Source organism: Pezoporus flaviventris, unplaced genomic scaffold (assembly GCF_033815535.1).
Source record: "Pezoporus flaviventris isolate CSIRO_AGI_PZ_B2104156 unplaced genomic scaffold, CSIRO_AGI_Pfla_v1 ptg000072l, whole genome shotgun sequence".
Classification (NCBI taxonomy): Eukaryota; Metazoa; Chordata; class Aves; order Psittaciformes; family Psittacidae; genus Pezoporus; species Pezoporus flaviventris.
The window spans coordinates 2,386,981-2,411,721 of NW_026892620.1; the positions used below are offsets into that span (position 1 = coordinate 2,386,981).

The following is a 24,741-nucleotide window of genomic DNA, read 5'->3' on the forward strand; positions in this document are numbered from 1 at the left end:
CCCAACATAAGAAATTCCATTTCAGATGTTTACATGTTACAGTTGCCTTCCAGAAGATGAACTGAGATCAGCTCCTTTCATATCACTAAATTTTCATCACTATAATTTAATTCTCATAATCTTTGTATTATTTACTGTTTTACTAGTTCTTCAAAACCTCTTAATTTCATGTTCCTCACTCAAAGCTCACATTAAGTATTTAAGCAAAAGGGTATCTAAATTATGCACTAAGAAAAGCTCTGTTTTCAATTTCATTCCAACAAACTTCAAGCTCAATAAGCATGTGTTGTTGGACTTCATTTACATTTCCCTATGTCAGATTCCCAAGCAGAGTCTGAGTGAGCCACTGATTTTAAGTGGCAAGACTAGCAAAAGATAAAGTTACCTGAATATTCAGGTATCTGCATGTTGCTTTGAGAGTCATCTTTGCATTTCTTTATGCAAAAGTACATTTGTGTTAACATAAGTTTATTGAAATCAGAAACAAGCTTAGACTGTCTACTGATGACAAGTGGTACCAACTACCAACCTACAGGTCAGATCTACAGTACGTGTAAGCAATAGTATAAGCAATACAAAAACCCCAGTGTCTCCTTACCACTTGTTGTGCAATGTTGACATTAGACTGTCCGAATGTTTTTGGCAGGAGCTGTTTTCCAAGCGTATTTACTGTAGAAGGATGAACAGCCAATAGAGAAACAACCCCTAAAATACAAGTAGATAGCTTCAGGTCAGCCACATTGTATTATTTTAGTAATTCCAGTTTCATCTATACTACCAATGCATCTTAATAGAAACTAGCTCTAAACTGCATAGAGAGTCAATATAAAAGTAACATTCACACATTTGAACCAAAAGAAGAAATCAAGATTCATAGTACGTTCTCTCAAACTTTCTCCTATGTAACTTTGTAAGTCAGTAGGCTAGTATGAACATGTTTTAATTTTCTGTAACCCGATTTTTCTCTCAAAGCGTAGTGGCAGAGGCAATGGGCATCTGACAGCGTAATCATCTCCTCTTCTATCCCTGTTCTTTGTAGCAATTGAAATCTCTTCCCACACCACCTGAAAAACACGCCGAATGTCCCAGGGTAGGACATATCCATCTGAGATATGCTGGGCTCCAAGAAATAAACTTTGGCTAGCACCCACCTTTCCAAGGGAGTATTCCCAACTTTCCCCTAAGTATCCCCTCCAACCTGAAGGAGGGAATTACAGAACAAAAGTCTTCAAGCAAAATACATACAACACAGTAGACTAACCCTGCAAGGAAAGCTGCTCTCTCTCTGTTCATAAGCTATCCACAGTGAGCATCAATAGATAAGCCACGTAAACCAAAAATTCAGCTACCAAATACCAACCCAGGTATCCAGCAATTTGATGCTCCAAGCCAGTTTAAAAACAAAACAAAGAAAAGAAGCAACAAAGACTGACTGCAGAAAAAAGAATAATGGGACAAACAAGTCTTAAAATACTGGAGACATCTGTCATGCGGTTGTCAAGGGCAGACATCAGCAGTTCTTTCCCTCGGATCACTTTTAAAGGGGCCAATGAGGCCAGAAGGGCTTGGCACAACTCCCATTCTGCTTCCTTTTCCATGTTATACAATACAAAAGCAATGAGCAAACATTTTTACAATTTCATCAGGGGGGCCCTAATGAGTCCTTCATGGCTACCATCCCTCTTACTCATTCAGGCAAGTCCACAGAGAATTGAGACAACTCCAATCTTGTTTAAGCCTTCGCTTTCCAAAAGGCTTGTACTTCTTAGCTGCTATTACTACACCGCATCAAACCAATAGCTTCACACAAGAAGCTATTCTCAGTCCTCCAAACCTGCATGCAGCAGACTGTGTTCTTCCATTATTAACCAACTTTCCAGTGTTCTTTCAGAAAGTCAGCAGCTATCTAGTTTGTAATAGATGTCTGTTATTCTTTCCTGTCCCTTCAAGTACACCGACCACTAGCACAGCCTGTTTTCTGTGTGCTCTTCTCTGCAGAACACAGCAAAGCAATAAAAACTACACTGGCTATTAGTGCTTGTGTATCTTCTCAGCTTCCTGGAGGTCCTGGATGTGTTTTTTTAACATCCTCTCACTGCTTTAAAAACATCAAAGCAATCTGAAGATTGTATTTCCAGTAAAAAAAACAGAGTTGTAAGTGCTTTCCAGTGTTAAAACACATCATTTATTTGATCACCTCTCCTTACCTCTGATGGTTCGTGTTGCCCACACACTTTCTAGTTCTCCTAGCCTTTGAGATTTATTTTTACAGAGGACAGGTATGGACACATTGGTCATGACAAAGGAATGCCATATGCTACAACAGCATATGGCATTCCTTTGCTATAGCAGAAAACTCCACAACTTGTTTTCTGTTTTATTGCCTGTTCTATTCCAAACAATTCACAAAATTCAATGTGCTTGTTCCTCACCAAACCCTGATACAACATGTGAATAACATACCCTGCCATGACTTCAAGATCTTCTAGAGTGCTAATAGCTCCACTTGGGACACTTACTGTATCTAGCTTGGTTTTCACCAAATTATTAATCCAGGAGAGGACTGTCCCATTATGACACCTTAGGTTCTTTAACAGGCTGATTAAGGACCTTGATAGCCAAAGGCTTTTTGATATTTTTTAAGAAATCCAAGGACATGGCACTGATAAGATAACCCTTATCCACAAGGTTGTTGACTCTTTCAAAGCATGACTTTGAAAAGACATTAACTTCACAACCTCCCTTTTCCTCTCCCTCTAGAAAAGCCCTGTTAATGCCTGCCCATTATCATGTTTGTCCATGTCTTACTCCTCTGTTATGTGCTCAACCAATGTGCCTAACTAAAGTTTATTCATCTGCAGTTACCTGAGCCCTTCAGAAACTGGTGTACAAAATGTGGCTTTCTATCCTTCTGGTATTATATGAATTACACATATATTGAGTTAGCAGCACAGAAGTACCATTGCTAGGCCCTTTAGGAACTCAGATAAGATAATTATCTGGACAAGGTGATTTATAACCATTCATGTCATCAGGTTTTTCCTAAGACAACAACTTCTAGGAACACTTCAGTAGGAAAACTTCATACAGAACAGTATTGCTCTGAGACTCCCCACAATCATCTTGACCACCTATTGACACTTCAGATGCACTCAGAGGTTAGATCAGATGTCTTCCAGCCTCCTTATTCATTTCATTCTGTGAATACAAACAGCTATGTTGAATCTGCGTGAAGGGAAAAGCACACGCTATGCTTCTTCAAACTGCATTAACATTTCCTGTGGTGCTGTGCCAGAGTTAATCACACATCTGAACCAACCTGGCTCTATACAGAAACTGCAAAGTACGTCTGTCTGCAGCACTTCATTCTGGTGTGTTTAAGAATAAATTCCTTATGCTATCAAGTTGTTTCTTAAAATTATTTACGACGTAAAAAAAAAACCATGCAAAAATGTTGTGACTCCATGCAACAGCACACATCAGGGTTCGATGTGCAGAAAAGGACTGGGGTGTTATTTGTGGGAACCTAATCTCTGCCTTCTGTTAAGTGGAGAGTTCTAGAGATTTACAGAGCACACGACAAAAGGAAAAGAGAGAACAGTCACAAGTTGTTGCACAGCAAATTCCAACCAGATATGAGGAAAGAAAAGTCACAATGAGAACGGTAAAGCACAGCAACAGGTTGTCTGGGAGGTTGCCTGGAGATATACAGAAAAATTCAACTACTGAAGACTTTGTGCTTCGAAGCTGGCTCTGTTTGATTGTAAGGTTAGATCAGATGGCTTCCAACCTCCTTATTAATTTCATCCTGTGAATACAAACAGCTATGTTGAATCCGCATGAAGGGAAAAGCACACGCTATGCTTCAAACTACATTAACATTTCCTGTGGTGCTGTGCCCGAGTTAATCGCACATCTGAACCAACCTGGCTCTATACAGAAACTGCAAAGTACGTCTGTCTGCGGCACAAACTGGCAAGGAAAGACAAATGTAACTGGAATAAGAATAACACAATTCACAGTTTGAAGCAAAGTCAAAGTCAAGCTATAAAAGGTATCATTCTAAATAGGAAAGAGCATAACTGCTTAACAATGGGGGTGGGGGGAGAAAAAAGACAAAACTGAGGGCATCTGGTGGTGGGTTTGGGTTCAGTTTTAGGGTTTTTTTGGTGTGTGTGTGTGTGGGGGAAGAGCTGTGGTGTGCTGTGTTTTTTTAATTGTTTTATTTTTCCAAGGGGTGTTTTCAATTTGCCTCTGCCCAAGTGCATCCTACTGTTTTCTCATTTACGTCATGTGCAACCCTTTTCCTCATGTGCACTTGAACTTTCATCAAAGGCTCACAATGCTCTGGTTTCAGAATACTTTTGTGAGTGTGGCTTTGCTGTTTGTTTGTCTTATCTTATTAACTTCACTTTGCAAGTGACTGACAGCTCAGTTTCTCAAAGGAATTTTACTAATTATTTGTTAGTTACTCTAACAGCAAACACTGCAATCTGAATATCCCTGTACTCTGTGGCCAGCATATGGTGAGTGTAACAGCATGTAGAAATTAAAACCACAAGTTTGCAAACAGCTTTGCTGGCTCTTTTTTGACTCTTCTTCCTTTTCAAAACAAAAACATAATATTGCTAGCTCTGGCAAGTCTTCCACCCCTCCCACCCCCCATTCTGAAGACCTCAAAAGCCATGGGAAAAGGCCAAATAAAGAACAACATAAATTTATATAGAACGATGTAACTACTACTTAAATTCTCAGTCTCCCAAACAACACCAGTTTGGAAGATTACTCTTAGTAACTTATAAGCAACCATTAAACCTATGGGGAAACAGAGCTCCATCAAGATGAAGTTCCAGAATGCTTCCTAACAGAAGATAATGATACATTTCTAGACCACAGCAATGCACACCTGAGGTGTATAGGTGAAAAGTATGAAAAGTTTAGTATCTAGTAAATTTAATAGTCACTTTCTGTAGCATTTGCAGTAAACCTCTTCTAGTTGGTTATATATTAAAGCTACATTCTCTAACAAGATTAAGCCTTGTCTTGGCAACAGCTGAAAGAAGTTTATATTGCATTTCAATAAGCTAATTCATTTCTTATTAGTTGTGGGCTAGTGTGTATAGGGGAGGAGGGAAGGGGAGGAGGCACTTAGATCTAAGAATATAAAACAAAAAAAAAGTCAAACTATAAATACGATATTTGAGCATAAATATAGACTGTCATATTTTCAACTACACTCTTACAGTAATTAGCACATTTTCAAAGTAAATTATTTGCCTCTAGAAAGGGAAAATACGGCTGTACTGGAGATGCATGTAAACAGTCTCAAGTGCAAGCTGACATGATTTTTCAAAATAAGACATTCTAGAATAGACTAATACCCAACAGTGCTTGACACAGAAAAGCTGCTTTTGATGCATACATCATGTGTTTTCTAGAAAGCTAAGAAAGCCAGTGCATGACCAGCAGGTCCAAGGAGGTGATCCTGCCCCTTTACTCTGCTCTTGGGAGACCTCACCTGGAGTACTGTGTACAGTTCTGGTGTCCTCAACATAAAAAAGGACATGGAACTGTTGGAACAAGTCCAGAGGAGGGCCACGAGGATGATCAGGGGACTGGAGCACCTCCCATATGAAGACAGGCTGAGAAAGTTGGGGCTGTTCAGCCTGGAGAAGAGAAGGCTGCGTGGAGACCTCATAGCAGCCTTCAAGCATCTGAAGGGGGGCTATAGGGATGCTGGGGATGGACTCTTCATTAGGGACTGTAGTGATAGGACAAGGGGTAACAGGTTCAAACTTAAACAGGGGAAGTTTAGATTGGATATAAGGAGGAAATTCTTTCCTGTTAGAGTGGTGAGGCACTGGAATGGGTTGCCCAGGGAGGTTGTGAATGCTCCATCCCTGGCAGTGTTCAAGGCCAGGTTGGACGAGGCCTTGGGTGATATGGTTTAGCATGAGGTGTCCCTGCGCATGGCAGGGGGGTTGGAATTTGATGATCTTAAGGTCCTTTCCAACCCTAACTATTCTGTGTTTCTATGATACAGACAGGATCAAGGAGTAATGCAGAATAACACTTGCACAGCAGAAGAAGCAGTACCCTTTAACAAAATCTGCTATTTATCTGCCTACAAACTGTTCCATGTAAGTGTTCTCTTCATACAGTGTGCAGTAAATAGCTTTTGGTTACTGGCTACATTTAGGGGAGGCCTTCTGAACTGGACCTTTGCTTGCATATAGAAATAAATCATTTTACCAAGAAGACAGATTTCTTTGCAGAATTTTAGCGGTAAAGAGGACTGGTGATACAGTTAATTATGAACATTTTAAACAGCCTGAGATGCCACAGGAAGACACAGCACATCTAACAGTAGATAAAGGACTGCCCTCTACAGACAAAGCAGTAGATCTCTGCAAGAGCTCACTGCTCCAGTTCATGGAACAGTAACAGCTCTGAATTTGCCACTTCAGGTCAAAGAGGATGGCCTGAGGTTCTCCTAGCTTCAGAAGCAGAAATCCCATCCACTCTAAGTGCTCTACCACCTTCTGACACAATCTTTGTGTTTTCCTTATTTACAAAAGAGAGAGCAGTCAACAGAACAAGCCTAATTCCTGATAATGAAGTCTTTAACAAACTAAGTCTTGTCAGTCTTCTAACACAGAAGGAATATAGTATAGGCAAGAACTGAATTTGGTAAGCAGGTAATTTTGCAAACACTTTCTGAACTATTATAACCTCCTCAAAAGAATATACAGAATAAGAGTGGCTTTTCAGAATGCAAATTCCTACTGTCTCCTGCAACAGTCTCAACCAAACTCTGCCCAGCAGACAAATCTGTAGTAAATACTCTATATGATCAGTGGTTAGGAGTTAAGCAAAAGGTTATTTTAAGAAAAGTCACAAGAACTAGTAACTAAGGGAGTATCAGCTGAAGAGCCAATAGGTCTCTTTTGGGAAACCAAAAAAGACCAGTGAGACCTTCCATGAGTGAGAGGTCTAAGGAAGTGACACAGACACTAGATTTCATAGTGATCACCACTTCTGGGATGTGCCGGCTGGAATACTGCATTCTTTAGTTTGGGAATTTTTTAAAAAAATAAAAAAATAAAAAAATAATCAATAGGAATAGAACTTCTCTAAAGCTAGAGCACCTGCCCTGCTTCAGATGCAAATGTTGATACAAGATTACATAAAAGCTCTGAGAATTATCTGGAAAAAAAAAAAAAGGTACAGATTCAGTCTTCTGTATGTGGATTTTTGCTTCTTTTTGGTAAGAGGAAGAATCTCTGGAAGGCTCCAAATCTCCACCATTGTCCAAAACAGGATTCAATCTCCCATCTCATTTCAGAGATTGTGCACCTGTGTTTGAACAGTGGTGAAGCAGGGGTCAGAATGTCACCTATAGTCAAGATGGGAAATAATGCACAGAAAGTAAGAATTTCAGAGGTATGGAAAGCTGGTACAGCCATCTGGACACAGCTAAGTAGGCTGAGAGAAGTGCCCAACTCATCTATACAACTAACACTGAACAAGAGGTAACAAAAGAAAGGCCTAAAAGAAACACCCTGAAACTACAATGTACCATATCAACATCAAAACAAGAAATGTTTTCTGTATGAATTAAATATCCCACCTCTTTCTCTACCTCAAAGCATGATGACAGCAGGAAATGGTGTACTAAAGTCTCAAATCCATTAACCTGTCTCAATACAGTGTCCAGCACAAGGCATGACAATGATGTCATTCAATCCCAACACTAGGTACAAAGGAAATAGAAATCAAATGCTAAGTAGCTCCCTCTAGGACTGTCTACAGTATTTTCAGTGCATTCTGCTTTACAAAATCTACCCTAAATCACTGAGCCTGAACCACTGCTTTCTTCCCCGTGCAAGAGGAGGAAGACAGACCTAGGATAAAAACATTAGTTTAAAGGTGCCATTTAAAATGCCTTTTATCCCATCCACATCACCTTCAAAGAAAATCACTCCTTGACACAAAAGCATCAACTTGACTAGTTTTAGATTATTAGATTACATATATACACAGAATATGTATGAAGAGTATAATTAGATGATGTGGGGAAGAAGACAGAGGTGACAACTGTATCCCAAGAGCTGACCCCTCAGATGGCACTCCTGAGAAGTTGCCTTTTTTAAGGTTTCTCTTGCAAACACCACAGATACTTTATGGTTAGTTGTATGCTAATTTTCAGAAAACGCTGAACTCTTTTTCTGAGGTTATCAACCTACCATAAGGCGAGACAACACATACAGGATTGTCTCCGTGAGCCAAATCAATTAAAAATATCTCTGCTCATTGAACACATCAAGCTACCCTGTTAAGACAACAAAAATGCTTATAAAGCAGTTATGAACATTTTTTACAAAGACATCAATCTTTCCCAGTGTCTAGTACTACTAAGGTCTTCAGTAACTTCTTACATCAACTGAAGACTTTTGGGTGATTCTTACCATCCTTGGATATGACTACTAATACTTTGGCTATTACAAACCTGTCCTTGCAAGTCTGTGTTGAAATAAACTGTGTGGTCTACCTTTAGACTTTTAAAAGTCTTTCTAGACTTTCCAAAATAATGCTCTTACTTGCAGCAACAGTTTTCTTTCCAGAGCTTGACTTTCAATAATAATAATAATTGGATTTACTTCAGCTGCAATAATACATAGGCATTTTATAACCAATGTTAAGGCATATATCTATTTGCTAAAGCCTGAATCACTTGCTCTGAAACAGCTCTCTACTTTTAGAGGAAAAACTGCAGACACTGCCAAAAATCAGAGAGAGTTTGATCTTGCAAATCAAATTAACAGTAACATTCTGTTGCAAAAGTTTGTCATATAAATAAAAAGAATAAGACAATCTTACAGCTAGACAGTGTTGATATGTAACAGTCTAAATACACCTTTAAAATTTACGTATTTGACTTCATTTTTTTCAATTACTGAGTCTGCAATGAAAATAAAACTAAAGTTTTTATGCCCATAGAATATGAAACCTTATCTTAAAGCGTGAGAGGCGGAAGGAGCTAAAGACACCTTTTACAAGTATTCTCTGGTTACATACCAATAATGCCACCTAGTGGCATGACAGATCTAAATTTTCTTTCTGAATAATCTAAAATTAATTTATACCCAACCTCTCCCGGAGGCTGGGTACAAGCACTAGAGGAAGCACAAGCTTGCAGCTCTTTTTCACCACATATAGATTGATGCCTCTTATTCTACACTCGAGATGCTTTTGAAGATGGACAATTTTGGAGCATTTTCTAGAATGGTAATTTATGTCCATGACCAATTTTCTCAAAATTACATACATTATAAATGATATATGTTTTGTTTGGGTTTTGTTTGTTTTAGGGGATTTTGTTTGTTTTTCTTGGGTTTGGTTTGCTTGTTTGGGTTTTTCTGTTGGTGAGTTTTGTGGAGTTTTGTTTTCTTTTTTTCTCTTAGAACAGATCTCCAGATTCTACAACTTAATATGAGCAAGAGGTTGTTCAGCATTAACTGTTCAGTGTAACTGCTGAGCAAGATGAGTGATGTCCCCTTTCCATCACTCATCTAAGGAACAACTTCTACACACCCTAACAAAGCTCAGTCTAAAAATAAGCTATTCACAGTTCCCCAGATTTCTGCCAGTGCAAATTAAAAATTTACATAAGTCCATGCACAGGCTATTCTGAAAGTGTTGCAGCAAACCTGTTCAGGCTGTAAGAACTGCTGCATAATAACCTGGTTTTGTCAGAATAGTCAACCTTTGCTTATTTTTCAGAGTTGATTCATCTACCTACTTCATCCTGTACACACCTTACAGAACTTCAATTAAGTGTTGAGGAACCATTTCAGGAAAAATATTCTGCTTTCTCCCAAACCACATTTATGCAGGCATGTCCTTATTACCCAGCAGACAAGCCATTTTCTGTCCTCTACCACCCCCCTAAGCCCTTTATTCCTCTGACAGCTGAGCTCATTCTCCTTTCACATCTGGCTGGCAACATGTTCAAACTGTATCAAGTCTTCAGTTTCTTGTTGAGGTTACATTCTGAATTTGCTGAGTTGTTCAAAGTTGGACTATTCAAAAAGCTGGTGGAATGTACTCCCTGATATTACTAATCCAATGACACCCTGACTGCTATGAGAACATAAGGAGAATTAACTTCAAAAAGTAGCCAAGCTCCTGCACTCTCCCCAAAGATCCTGCCCTATTACTGTTGTTGGGGGCAGCAGACTGGGCTAAGCAAAGCACTCATCTGACAGTAGGGAGATTTTTGATGCAATCAGTTCTCAAACTCTCCTTGTGATTGACTTGCAATTTCCAGAAAAGATTCTTTCATTTTAAAAAATAAAAAGCCAAAGGGGAGGACAAACAAACAAAAAACAAAAAACCCTTCCACTTTTAATGATGACTACAAGAGAAGAATAGAAAGAGTATTTCCTGACCTCCTTCAACTTACCTTAAGTGGTACACAAGATACACTTCTGCTACCCTGCAAAAAACTTACTTTGTATTTTGGTTTTGCATTTGTTTGGGCTTTTTTTTTTAAATATATTCTTGTGGACTGAATCCCATTACTTGTGGAAAGAACTGAAATTCCACACAAACTTAGCAAGACAGCGGAGGACCGAACTTTCTCATATAATAGTATGTAACGTAGACAGCTACTTTTAGAGAGTACATACCAATTTTGTGTATAATAGTTGCATTTTAAATTCCAGCATTTAAAGACTATACAACCCCCCTGTGAGTTACATCAGAGTGATTCGTGTCAGCAACTCAGGGGTCCTAGTGATCATTGCACTTTGTGTGGAGATGGAATCCCTTGTGATCATTGTGCTATGTGCAAAGGGTATGATAAGCGTCCCTGTCAATACCACAGTGAGGAGGAAGAAGAAACAAGGGAATAATTCCCCTGGGTCAACTGCAATATTGTGCAAAGAAATGTTTTGTTCATTGTTTAAATTGCATGAATGTTCTTAGAAAAGGGGGAGGGGGTAGGTAACTTAGAGATATGTCCTGTTACAGAACATTGTGAAATCTGTGCGCTGAACAAATAAACACATAAGGAGTGGAATTTATGGGGGCTAAGATGGTGGTCAGACTTGTGATAGACATAGTATTTCTTCACCTGAAGACAAGACCCCAGCAACAGGTGGAGAAGCCCGATTGGCTGAAACCCAAGAAGGCCGGGAAAAGAAGACAACAGGATTGGCTGAAACCCAAGACCAAAAAGTATAAGAGACTATCCCCTTAAGTTCCCCTCATGTGTCTCGGGCGGAGCGGAGGCTCCCTGGCGCACCCAGCACTGCTTGCTTATTGTCTCTCGATATTAAATATAATAAAAATCAATTAAAACAGATTGGCAATATTAGGTTTTTATAACACCCCCTAAAAATTAAAAAAAATTGGCAACAGAAAATGAATACTACTTCACTGAATACATTCTCATATGTATCTGAGTACTTTAGTGACAAAATATTAGTTATTTTAAGCTCTGATTAAGACTACAGAGCCTGCATATAAAACACAGGCAATTTAGAGGCAAGAAACGTAAAATGATCAAGCCAAGAGAAACAGTTGTTTCTTTTCAAGATTTAGCGGCTGTCCATGAATTTTAAGAGAGTCTCTCAAAAGCAGTGAGGTGCAGAAATTCAATGAGGATAGCTTAGTTTCCTTATATTATTCATGGTGGGATACACTAAGAATAGAGCTTCAATGACTCTCAAACTGGAGGAGCTGCAAACCAGGATTATTCTCTTGAATTCATTTTAGAAATTCTGTAAACAACAAAATGGCCTTTACTTTGCCCAGTTCTACTTAAGCTACATGATAATGGAAGATTAACATTTACAATTCCTGCTGTCTAGACTGCACTACCCGTTTTGACTACCTCCCTACTGTAACAAGACTGTAACAAGGTCTAGACAGAGACACCTACATGGGTGTAAAATGTTCTCTAAGTACCTGTCTTGACAAAAACACAGGTTTTTACTGCCAACAAGGGTAGGGAAAATGGTATAGCTGTTAAGGAACAGGTATCTACTAGCACATTTTTTTTGTTCAGGTTTATGAGACTGTGTCAATGAACATACATGTGAACCAGTTAGTAAGTGTCACTTACTCAACCCTTAGCGCCTTCTTCATCAAAAGCAGATCACGGCAATTAGTCAGACAGCCCACTTCTGTGAAGCAATGTATATTTTAGACAAGGGAATGTCACAGAGAGAACCAAGTGAGATTCCAATCAAGTACCTGATGTAACTAGAAAAACTGTCAAGTTAAACTGACGGTAACAGAAACTGTTAAGATCTGCAGGTTGTGAAAGCAAATGCTTAAACAGGTTTCCTGAAATGGTATATAAAGGCTAGAGCAATAACATTAATGGAGATCACCTGTACTGGACTACAGGTTAATCTGATAGTACTATCATAAACCAATAATGCATAAAGTCAATAGATTTGTCAACAGTGAGGTTTATGAGAACATCAGACAAGAAGTAGGTGACTTTGTCGTACTGAATTTTACCCTACTTGGTACAGCCTATCAAAGCATACCATCTGCCACGCACAAGACTAAACCGGACTATTGTAATTCGGAACAAGCAACAAAGGAAAACAGCCATTTCACCAAAATATATTGTGAGGTGCCTGTGAACCAAACATGGCATTGCATAAAAAACATTAATGAGACCTCCATATAAATAGGACTGACACTTCACTTGGGAATTTTATGTACTATATGCTCACTTATGTTCCAGAAGGTTAATGAAAGCCATCAAACAGGGTCAAGGAGTGACGATAATGAAAATCCAGAGGACAGAAAGAACTTACGTAATGAGGAAACTAGGAAACAGTGGCTTGGTGGCCTCTCAAACTAAAAACTCTTCAGATACCCTACCGTTATTTGTAAAGAATATGCAAACACACCGGAGAAAACTATCAAATGAAAAAGTAACACTGCCACCAGCAAAATGCATAAGCTGGCAAGAATATACTTAACTGGAAATCACAGACTATTTCTACAGTCTCATTATGGAACAGCCTTCCCACAAGAATACAGGGAACAAAAATCTAATCTTCATGTACAGCATCATCAGTTTAAAGAAGAGGTTATATGACATAACTGTCCAGAACTGCAGGCAACTGGAACTCAGCGGTGCTTCTGTTTTTTCCTCCCACTATGTTAATTACAAAATACAGCTCCTAACTCCCCAAGAGTTAAGATACTGTTGGTTTTGAGCTTAAATTCAAATTCAAGTTTATTGCCTGTGGTTTATCAAACTGCTTGATTACATTACACTATCACACATGCACAGCCATTATCTGAAAGTCCAAAACAGTTCTGTTCAAAATATTTTTTAGATAGGCTTGCACTAATGTGTATGCACTATCATGAAAACTGTCACAACCCATTTTAAACTCCTACACTCTTGCATTTCTCCCATTTGCTAGAACACAGAGCCAAAGCATGTTTTAGACCATCGTAGCCTTTACACTTAAAACCAAGCTACGCTAAGGAGATCACACATCGGATAACAAACTACCACTGAACTTCACACAGTTTAAAGACAATGATAAACCAGAAAAAAATAAATCTACAGTTTGCTTGCTGATTATGTGATATAACTTAGAAAAGCTTTACAAAAACTATGCTAAGTTTAAATAGCTGAAAGCCAGTAATAAAGCGTAACAACTAAAAATCACAAAATGGAGAGTCCTACTAAAAATTATGTTCTTACCTTTTCCAGGACTTAGGTTTTGGTCTATAAACACCTTAAGCTCTCCATTGGCTTCAATTAGTCCAGCCTGTTAAAGAAAGTAACTTCTATTAAAACTTAGAAACAGAGATACCCTTTACCATTAACAATGGAAGATAACATACCAGAAGTCTCTCCTGCTGCTAGTTGTATTGGTCACATAACTGACAATACATAATGTCACTGTTTGTGCCATAGTATTTGCAAATTTTTTTAAAACTTGATTTTATAAATACCATACTCTTTAAAAGCAAGCAGAAAATTGGTTTATACCTACTTTGCTATTTTGTTCTAAGTTCTTACAGTGTACATGCAGTGTTTTAACAGGCATCTGAACAGCCTTCTAATCAGAACCACTGACATCTGTGACAAGACCATTCTCTGTGGAGATACTATTTACCTATCACAGAAGTTAAAAACATTACAGCAAAAACAGTAGAGGTGGTAAAGAGCACCTTAACCCATTTTAATCAGAAAAAAGGCATTAAGAAGAAACACACTGAGCCCTTAAGTGGAAGAGCTATGTTTATAAAATAATCAACATCCTTTGAGAAAGATCACATTACAAGTTATTTTTAAAAATAAGTTTTGGATAGAAAACATTTATTAGTAACATTAAGTACTTGATGCAGTAATTCCCTGGCATCTCCAGACAAAACAGTTCTGAAAAAACAAAATAATGAAAACAGGACATACAGACTGTTTCCATTTAGAAAGAACAGCATGAAAGTTAACATTTGTACTTAACCATAATTTAGCATGTGGTGTTACAGACGCTGAAAAGCCCCTAGCCACATTTTGTGCATAGCTGGCATTTTTGCTGGCTGCCAAGTCTGACAGTCTTCAAGAGACAATTAAGTGGTTTGCTGTCAGTGAGCAGCGAAGCTTTTCCCTTCATAGTCTACCTGAAGAGCCCTAGTCACGCGTTGCCAGAAGCTCAGCAAATAAAGCGAGCCACTAGAGGGTGCTGTGGTGCTGTTATTTGCCAGGTCTATGACAGCAATGATTTCTTAAGACTGGAAACTTCACAAAACACGAAACCTTCTGTCCTTGGTGAAAGAAAGGGGAGAGAGGAGAAAAAGATGACCGAGCCCTGGGGACAGGCTGGAAAGTGAGCAGAAGAGAAATTTTGCTAATGGAAGCATAAAGAGCAGTGGCCTGTAACGGCATGGCAGTGGTGAGGCTCTGGTAGCGCAAAGAAAATATAAGTGAGGAGACAGCAGAACTGATGGGTAGAATGAAGAGCCTGTGGCAGTTCTGTCCTCCATTCTCCCAATTCTCCCCTCCTGAACCACCAAGTATCAAATCAGCATTTTTTTTAAGCTAACCTCAAGAATTTACCAGTATACAAAGAGTGCCTGTTCTCCATCTTGCCCACAGTAGGGATGCAAAGGTCCACTTGAAGAAATTAGTTATACTGCCTTACTTCAGGCACCAGAGCTTTCTATAAGCTTAATTCTTCATCACACTTACTATACTTACTACATAATTCAGAAGGGTAACAGCCTATATCAGACACTCTCGGAGAAAGAAATTAATACTCATCAGCATGAATAGGTATCATGTACAAAGATGTTACTACAGCTACATTGTACAGCAATTTGACATTCCAGAACATTGGAACCCAATGGCTATATGAAGATGAATTTGAGTGTTACATTATACTCCCAACTCTACCTCAGTTTCACAACAGGAGTGTTTAAACCACACAGGAAGTGCAGTCTCATTGCCTTTATTTCTTTAAATGCAGTCCTTCACTGCACAATTTCTGTTCAACAACAGAAAGAGGCGGCTTGTACTCAAGTATTCCTGCAAATTCACTTTTCCATGAAAATCAAGAAAATCAGTGAGACTGGAAAGACATTTAATATATTGAGTTTGTGATCAGTGGACCATGAATAAAATGGCTGTTTTAATCTGTAATGTCTTTCATTTTAGAAGCACATGAATTTAATAATTCTGAATTATTAAATCCATTCATCAGTTTAATATACAAAAGCAGACTTACATCAAGCTCACACATCAGTTACAATAATAATCCGAAGCCAAATATGTAAGCTGTGATATTCAGCAAACTCGAGTATTAAATACAAAATACTATTTCAGCAATTACAAATCAGGCAGTTCAGTGATCAGCTACTTAGTGGTCCCTTCCTATTTTTGTTAACTATTGTGGTCTCAAATATAACCATTTCTATTCATTAATTTTATCCTTAAGTATTTAACCAACCACTATACCCTAGTATCAAATAAACAAGCTTCAAGTTTTCTCCTACCTAATTAAAATATACACTGATAAATATTAGCCAAAACAGTATGCAACCCCAAAAACCACAAGCTAACCTGGCATTACAAAGGGTCAGGTTAGGGCTACGTGTCCTGGACCATGCTATTGTGTGACTGGAATTACGCAAGTCACGGACAAATTGGAGGGCACTGCAAAAAACATTGCATTTAACTAATAAAGAAATACACCTTGGGAAATCAGAGAACAGCGATCACTGAAAGACAAGAAGAATCCCCTCAGGAACCACAACACTGATGACGAGTACAGTAGTAACATTCCACCACCTTTCCATACCAGTGTCTTACTAAAGGTTCAGCTCTAGCATTTAAAACGGCTGGTAAATATTCAACTGATTTGTAAGAGTATGCCTAGGAAAGACTCCAAGAGAACTATTTGGAAAGAATATGACCAAATCCCACAGCAGATAGCACCCTCAGCTGCTATGATTGGTAATGAAAACTAATTTCTAATGAAAATTCTGTTATTCTAGCCTTAGTATGCTCTTCACTCTTCTGGATACATTATGCAGTTCTAAGGTTATAAAAATTTACCACTAGTTTTGAGTCTTCTCAGTCACAGATACAAGTTTTTGGTGGGAGAAAACCAAAAAGCAAAACTTCCGTCCTGCATGAAATTCTGGTGTCTTTGTTCTAAAATGGAAATACTAAAATAAATATTTCCATGTATTTCAGAAAAAATCCCACCATTTTTCAAGCATGTTATCTGGGACAGGAGACCAAGATTACTCCCTCTGTAACCTATGCAGCATAGTACAGTGCCCAAAAGAAAGAAAGAAAAGAAATAGAGGAAAATGTGACTATAGCTCCCATGAGGTCTATCTCAGTCACAGATTCACAATGGGACAGACAACACCCAAACAAAAACCAAACAAAAAAACCCACACACAACCCAACCCCCTCCCCAAAACCAACACACCCCAACAACAAAACCAAACACACCAGCAAGTATCTGCTTTTCCCCAGTGGAAAAGTGACCTTCTGCCAAGGAGGGTTTAGACATAAAAGAAATGTTTTTTTCTGATGGGAAAAAAACATAGCTTTCAGGTCTTATCAAGCTACTCGTTACAAGGTACATTATTTTTTTCATCTGACAATGCCTTTATTATTATTATTATTATTCCACATTTTCTTCTTATCTTTCCATGATTCTCAATTTCAAGATGCATTACTTCCATTGATGATAACACTAGGGCTGCTTGAAATAATACCATGCTCTTGATACTCAATTCTGAAAGCTTATTAAGTGCATATAACTTCACAATTTAGTACTGCTTTCCTCTTCAAAGAGACTCTGTGGCTAGCTAGGTATAATTCTCTGGCTACATAAAGAACCTCCTAACATCCTAAACAGGGAACTCACACCCCCTTTATCCTTGTCACATGACAACAAAATCAGCAATTAAAAAAAAAAGTTTAAAAAATCTTGACACTTAAGATCTCCTTTCCACAAATCAGAGGAATAAGGTTAAAGACCACTGGACAAATAAGTAAGTCTGGTAATTTTAGTTGTGGAAACTATGCTGGAGTGGAGACCCCAACTACTACCTGAGCTTTGTCACATCATTCAGAACTTCTAAGGAAAAGAAATCAATTGATGCACTAAACATATCAAAACTTCAACTGAAGTTAGCTTTGGCTGGCTATGAGGTCATCAGCTGTCAGGGGACTAAGGGCTGGAAAGTCTATTTTTCTTTTGTTTACAAGGAAAAGCTAAAAAGACTAAAAGTGCCCTCAGCCTGAAAGTCAGTAAACTGGGAAACATCTTTTTTGTTGGGATTAAAGTTAATGTGAAACAAAATTTGCTCAGAATTGCATTCATTTAATAAGTCCCTTAGTGCAGACTATCACAGAATAATTTAGTATCTTACTAACAACACAGAAGTTATGCACCAGAAACACACTTATGACAAAAGTATCATTTCTTCCACAGCTTTTCAGACTCATAACTCAACTTCTTAATAAAAATTGATGTTAAATTAATTCACTAAACGTTTAATAGAAACAGAGAAGTTTCAAGCTGAATGTGGACTGAAGGACAAGCAACCTATAAAAGCATGACCAAGAAGCTTGACTGAAACAAGACTGGAAACGTATACATGGTTAAGTCTATCACATTTATGAGAGGAAGGTCCCTCCACTACTCTTAAGTAAAACAGGGAACAGAAGGGTGCTTTTATGCCACAGAAATACCTCTTCTACCTTGCTTTTAGATAACAAGACCATTTTTAGTGCACTCCATGAAAAAAGAGACGAAAGAGCAGCAAAATGGGCAGAGAGAAATGGAAACAGAGGTATTTGCCAAAAGGTACTGAGAATAGAAATCTGCTAACAGAAGATTTAGCCCTCTAGATTGAAGCACAGCACTGGGTTCGACAGCAAAACACGAGATGTTTGTGCTTAATAGACAATAATGGTTACATACTGGGAATCAGAATGGGACAGACAGAAAAACAGACAATCTGGGAACTGTCTAGGAAAGAAACAGAAAATGAGCTAGAAAATCAGATGAAAGATGGCAGCTTAAGGGTTGAGGTAGAGAAACTGGGAGTCACTGAAAAAGTACAGGCAACAACTGATAAGAACCTATAAGAAATTTTTACTAGATGGAGATTGGATCCTTTGAGGAGAAGGGAAGAACACAGGAACAAGGAAGACAATCTATTCTAAACTATGACTGAAAGGATAAATAAGCTGGGACTCAGACTGAGAACTTAAAAAACGTATCACAAAAGAAACAGTAAAGACAGAATCAGAAAACAGAGGAATTGGAACGGAACAGTATTCCTTTTAAGAGTACATTTGCTCCCAAAGGTCATCAAAGGCATCAGGGGGATGCTTCTCCTGTCTACAGGTGTTTGCAAAGCCTGTTAGTCAACAACTACCCATCATGTGCAAACTGCACCTAACTCAATCGGTACACAATGACAACCTCTACTCATTTCGCTGCTTAAGAGTAGGCAATAAATGTAAAGGCCCTATGACAAGCAATTTTGCTACTTGCCACATCACTGACAATGTTGAGGTTTGTTTTGGGGTTTTGTTTGTCTTACTTTAATATCAGGAAGCAACAAACACACACAATGGAAAAATCAGCACAGCTACAAAGTAACGCTCTTTAAGCAACCTTAATTCTTCTTTCACCCTGTCCTGGGTTCAGGAAAAACATAAGCACATGTCATTTGCAACAAGATGATAATGCACTATTTTTCCAATGGATTCTCATTCAGGGACCAAAGCAAACATGATCTGGAAATGAATCATTACATAACTGCAGGAAACTATTTTTAATGGGATATCAAATTCATTTTTCACAGAAATTAAAAGGCACTTAAGAAGTAAAGGACTGAAACAAAGGGAAAAAAGTTCTTATATTTAAAACATTAGAATTTCATTTTGCAAATGAAGTCAGTAAGAACTATTCTTTACTGTATAAAGTAATACAAAAGAACTCTTATAGTCAGGCTATAGGAGTTTGATCCTGTAAAATTCTCAGATGTATTACTTCACTGAGTCTTAGTAGGTGCCTTCTGAAACAGAGCTCGTACCACATCCTCAGTTGATGGCACCACCTTCGAGATTAATGTGTTTTGTCAGCCAATCAGCGATAAGCTATACCACAGAAACGAGCTTTCAAAAAACTATACTGGAATTATTAGCACTTTAACCAGCAAGGGCTAGTAAAAGCATTATATAGTAAAGATTTGGATCACACAGAACTGCAAAGGTAAAAACTAAATACAGATGAGTATCTCAGTTAAATACATCAAACTTTGGTTTGAATATAGGCTCCACCAATTCTACGCATAAGCCGGACACTGTGTGTACAAAGAATGACACCTGAGGTGTCCTTATTGCAGAATGTACCAAGACCATTCTTTAGCCTTCTTGGCTGTTCTTTCCGAACACACAGAGCAGCACATCTAGAATTTCACAAAAACTAAATGAAGAATTCATTTTGAAGATAAGTCAAACAGTGGTCCAGTCTAAGCAGCAGCATAGATCAAAAATACCACTGGAGCTAAAGCCATTACACGGTGCTGTTTCTTAAGAGTAGTTCTATTGCCCAAGTGATACAAGTCTTGAAAAATTTAAAGCTGACACCCCAAAATTTAACAGTAAAGCTGTAATAGTGAATCAAAATAGAATACAAGATTCCTACGGCGAGTATGACCAAAACACTGGTTTGCTAATTTACCAAATAAATTAATCGGAAAATAAAAATCATCGTTTGCATGTTGGACCAAACACTCACATGCAAAGAGGTACCACCAGCAGCCACTTCCACAGCAAGCTCCTGGTGCTGTTCTAGACTTGACATTAACAGACTTCTGTTTTTCCAGCCAAATTAAATCTTTACCGCCATTTGTTCAACAGCATCTGAACCACAGCCGAAACTGTTGTTAAAAAGGACCCGTTCCAATGCAATTTGTCTCACCAACCTCCTTATCAGCCTATTATGAAGCTACAGCAGCCCACAATGTAATTTTCAAGCAAGACTGTGTAACCGTTAATGCAATACTGAGACACTTTGCAAACGTAACGCGACACAAGACAAGTAGCTAGAAGCATTTGTGGGGATATGGCCCACTGACAATCTTTAAAATCAAGCTGCCTGCTATCTGTCTGAGAACCAGTTCAACACAGAGACATTTAGCAAAGATTGGCCCATTTTTCCTCCCACTTCTAATTAGCCACAATAAATCTCCATTAAATGATACCCAGACAAACACTGAAGTAAGTGATCCCTAGTGTAACTTTAAAAAGCTGCTTTTTTGTTTAGTGTGTTAAGTTGACAGCACGGTGTATTTACCCAATAATACTACAAATACATATTTATGCTGTCATTAACTCACATATACAATTAATAAAGAAGTTAAACCACTTGAAGGGTACCAGAAAACACTTTATTTACACAAATAAACTGGCAAGGTGAACGGCCAATTTCTGAGTTGCTACTTTCTGACTTATAAATACAAAGGGGAAAAAAGGAGAAACTATTATTGTGTAATTGGGATGTATAAAGCTTAGAGATCACTTCCCTTCTGCCTTCTTTGAAAAAGCATGTTTTAAAATTTTAACAACATTCAAAATCCCAGACCGAGATGCCTTTGTAGAAGACCTAATTTTATCTTATTTGATCTTAAGTTTGCAAACTTCTGAACACTTTAGAACTCACTAAGGGCAAATAGAAATATATCAAGCTACTGAGAAGTCACTGAACTAGTATCAAAGAAAGCTGATTTACTTAAGATTCACTAAAGACTTAACTTTTCTAGTCTGCCACACTGAAATTCCCAGTATATAACCAAAAATAAATATAAAAGGAGAAACACATGCTGGTATTTTAAGAAAAGTCTGAAAAACATTTTGAAGATTTCAGTACTTTCTAGGCACTGAAAGTGCATCATGCAGAAGAGATCCAAAATACATCTTTTTCCTACTTCCATTAGGCTTTTTTTTTAATCCATCCCAAATGTAACTTTTCAGACCACAAAGACTTGCTCAAGGTTGATGTAGAAGCACCACAGGAAAGTTATTAAGTATAACTTTGGTGGTGTTCTCAGAAAATTAATATGCAGAAGTGCAGAGCTTTTTCCCCCAGATTTAGCAAACCTATCCAGTAAAGCTGAGGTAAGAAATCAATTTGCTGTGGGGTTTTGAATATCCTTTGAGTGAAATATTTATTAATACTGTAAAATAATGTAACTGGATTGAACTACATACCCAAATGTACTCCAAATACTCAATTAAAATAAACCATCAACCTTAATCCCTATATCTCTAGGCCTCTTACACAGTAATGTTAGATCAGGTCCTGAACTTTGTTCAGGCAGCACTTCTTACATGGTATCCCTCAGATTTACACATGTGCACACTGCTTTCTTTACAAAGTTAGATACCTGGGTCATAGCTGCTACTCAGTAAGATTAATAAAAGCACCAGGAAATACTGAAGAGATAAAGTAAGTTTTATGCAAGGTAGAGATGAAGGGAAAAATCCTTCATTATGTAATTCAAGTAAAAGACGTCAGTAAACTATAATTAAAAAAATAATTATAATCTAATTCTAGAAAGAACAGTTCAAAAGCCAGTGCCATGGTCAGCAACCTATGAAACACTAAAATGCACGAGCTTTCCAGAAGAACTGCTCTCAAGAAAGATATTTCAGTCTGTGAGAAACTCTGAAGACTAACAGTGGTATGTCACTTTAAGAAGTTCATGAAACACCAAATTAGTTTTTCAACTGCCTGTTCTTCATGAACAATTATATATTTTTTAAATGACTGGAAACAGTCAATGCAATGCTGGTGAACAACTGAAACGATCATAAGCAACTGCTACTACAGACAGTATTTTGTTTGTGTAATTCACCTATTTTGATATATGCAATTATTGAGATCAGAAGGAATCCTACTCATTCCTTTTGTCTAGCCCCTTTCTCCTCAGTACACGCAGTAACACCATGCACTGGACTACCCCGTGTAACAGGCCCAGTTCCTGCAAGCGACTCCTGCTTCTTCTCTTCTACCTAAACAGTGGCTCTTAAAGACCCACAAGCTTCTCCTTCTTTACGGCTGCTTAAGAAGCCTCAACAGTCCATTTGCAACAGAAGTACCTGAGAGGCAAAACACAGTCAGAGCACAAGTTGGATCTTCAGCTACACTGCAGGAGTTCTTAATTTAGTGATGGAAGGTATGTTAACCATTGATACTAGAAAGTATTTGCGGCCTTAATTTACTGATAATTCTCAATACATAACAGAATATAAGAGTGGCCAGCAAATATTCCTCAATCTTAGAGCGGGAACTGAAAGATAAAAAAAGGAAGTTACCAAATTTACCTTCTTGCTACGATAATTCCTGCTCCTCCTTTTGATGCTGCCTCCTGCCTAATTTTAAGCATGCCAAGGATGGACAGGTCACAGTTCCACCTAGAGAACTGCACTCCCCACCAAACTATTAATCCCATGAATCCAATGAGCAGCAAACGTCAGCTGAGGACCTCAGTGCGTACATCTGGCTCCGCTCCTCCAGCTCCTGTCTGGAAGGTGCCACATTTGTAAGCAGTGAAAGAGTTTACAGTAGACTCAGCAGTCTTAGCAAATGACACTGATTAACCAGAGAGGATGGCTAAGATGGAGTTTCTGGAGATTGTCTGCATGTGATGACCCCCTCTGTCTCAGACCAAGAAACTTCCCACACAGTGCAAATGTACGTGCCAAACTGTACCAAATTCCACTGACCTCAACCTCATTTGTCATTCAGCCTCTGACAAGCAATAGAATGATCCCACTCCCAAGTGGAATCAAGTCCTTGAGATACTGTAATTGGTGTTCTCTTGTCCACGTGTTTTTTCCCATTGTTTCTTTAAATTACACAAAAGGTAGTCTTCTAATGAAGTAATGAAGGTCTTCTGAACTGAATGAATGATACTCTATGGCCAATCGGCCTGATTCTGTTAGAACTGCTTCTCAGCTCCACCACACAATGATCATTTGCATAAAACTAAAAAATTGTTATGCTTATTGCTATTACCAGGCCACAATATGCTTCTCTTTTTTCCTTTACATTTACTGCATTCCAGATACCCTATACTTTTTATAAAAGGTTTGTGGTTTTTTAAATATATTGATATACCCCCAGTTACTTTAACCCTCACCAGCTAGTATTTTTTTTTGCATTATTACTTTTCAACTTACCCTGCTATAACATTACTTCTGATTATGCTCTTAAAACTCCACCTCCAGGCTCTTAATTAAGGTGCTCCATATGAAGGTATCTTTCCCCCTGCCCCCAATAGCTCCCTGACCACTGCTGAGAAAATGGGAGTATTTTGCAAAAAATAAAATTAAAAAAAAAATTAAAAAAAATGCTTTGCTGCTTATTTCTTTTTATTGTACGCTCTGAAAAGCATTAGAGGAATACATTTTAAAGTAATATTTAACAGAATTTAGACTTGGGTCAAATAGCTGATGAGCATTATCTTGCCATCTGTTGTACCTTTGCAATTATTTAACCCTTTATAAAAACATCTGAGTTTACTGGTATTCTCCATCATGCTCCCCGTTTGTTCAGTTACCCAGTAAAGTCTTAGTCTGCAAACTTTTACAAGTATTTGACTTTTCAAAGAAATCTTTTCAAATTAGAGTTTTTGTAAAGAGGTATAAGAAGAGCTGGAAGAGAGCAACAAAAGGGAAAGTGATCTCTCCTGTGGCAGGTGGGAGGAGAGGTTAAGGAAGAGCATGCTCCCTCCTGGTGCCCTGGCTCCACACTTTCCTCTTCTGCAGAGCTGCCTGCTGCACCCACGCCAGAGCAAGCACAGGCCCCAGCAGCACAAGAGCAGGACATGCACCAAGCCTGTGTTCCAAGGCTGGAGCACACTGAAGCATGTTTGGCCATGTAAATGCCACCTGAAACCCAGACATAGCATAGTAACAGCACGGTCCTTACCACAGTTTAGCCATCTCAGCTCTGCTGAGAAAAAGGGAAGGAAGGGGTGGGGGCAGTCATCAACTATGCCATCTTCTTCACCACTACATCTCACAGTCAGTTAGTGCACTTGATAGGTGACATGGCAGAACTACGAGCCATTCATCACAGCCATATTTCCATGTCAGAATGTTTAAATTTACAGTGGTGCAGGTCTTCATGGATTCACTACCCAGAAATT

At 38.3% G+C, this 24,741-nt stretch overlaps 1 protein-coding gene and 1 long non-coding RNA gene across 5 annotated transcripts in view; both read right to left on the minus strand.

Annotated features, from left to right (window-relative positions):
• Window positions 1-24,741, minus strand: part of TFDP1 (transcription factor Dp-1) — a 46,205-nt gene that overhangs the window by 17,952 nt on the left and 3,512 nt on the right. For all 4 annotated transcript variants that reach the window (XM_061472723.1, XM_061472725.1, XM_061472722.1 and 1 more), the window contains exons 3-4: window positions 13,748-13,814; window positions 599-705 (exon numbers count right to left, since the gene is read on the minus strand). In XM_061472723.1, coding sequence (XP_061328707.1) covers window positions 599-705; window positions 13,748-13,814 — 174 coding nt within the window. The remainder of the gene's footprint in view (window positions 1-598; window positions 706-13,747; window positions 13,815-24,741) is intronic.
• On the minus strand, window positions 4,446-6,754 carry LOC133279239 (uncharacterized). The gene is made up of 2 exons (XR_009746817.1): window positions 6,046-6,754; window positions 4,446-4,885 (listed from the first exon to the last, which is right to left on the minus strand). It is a non-coding gene; the product is annotated as an uncharacterized LOC133279239 (long non-coding RNA).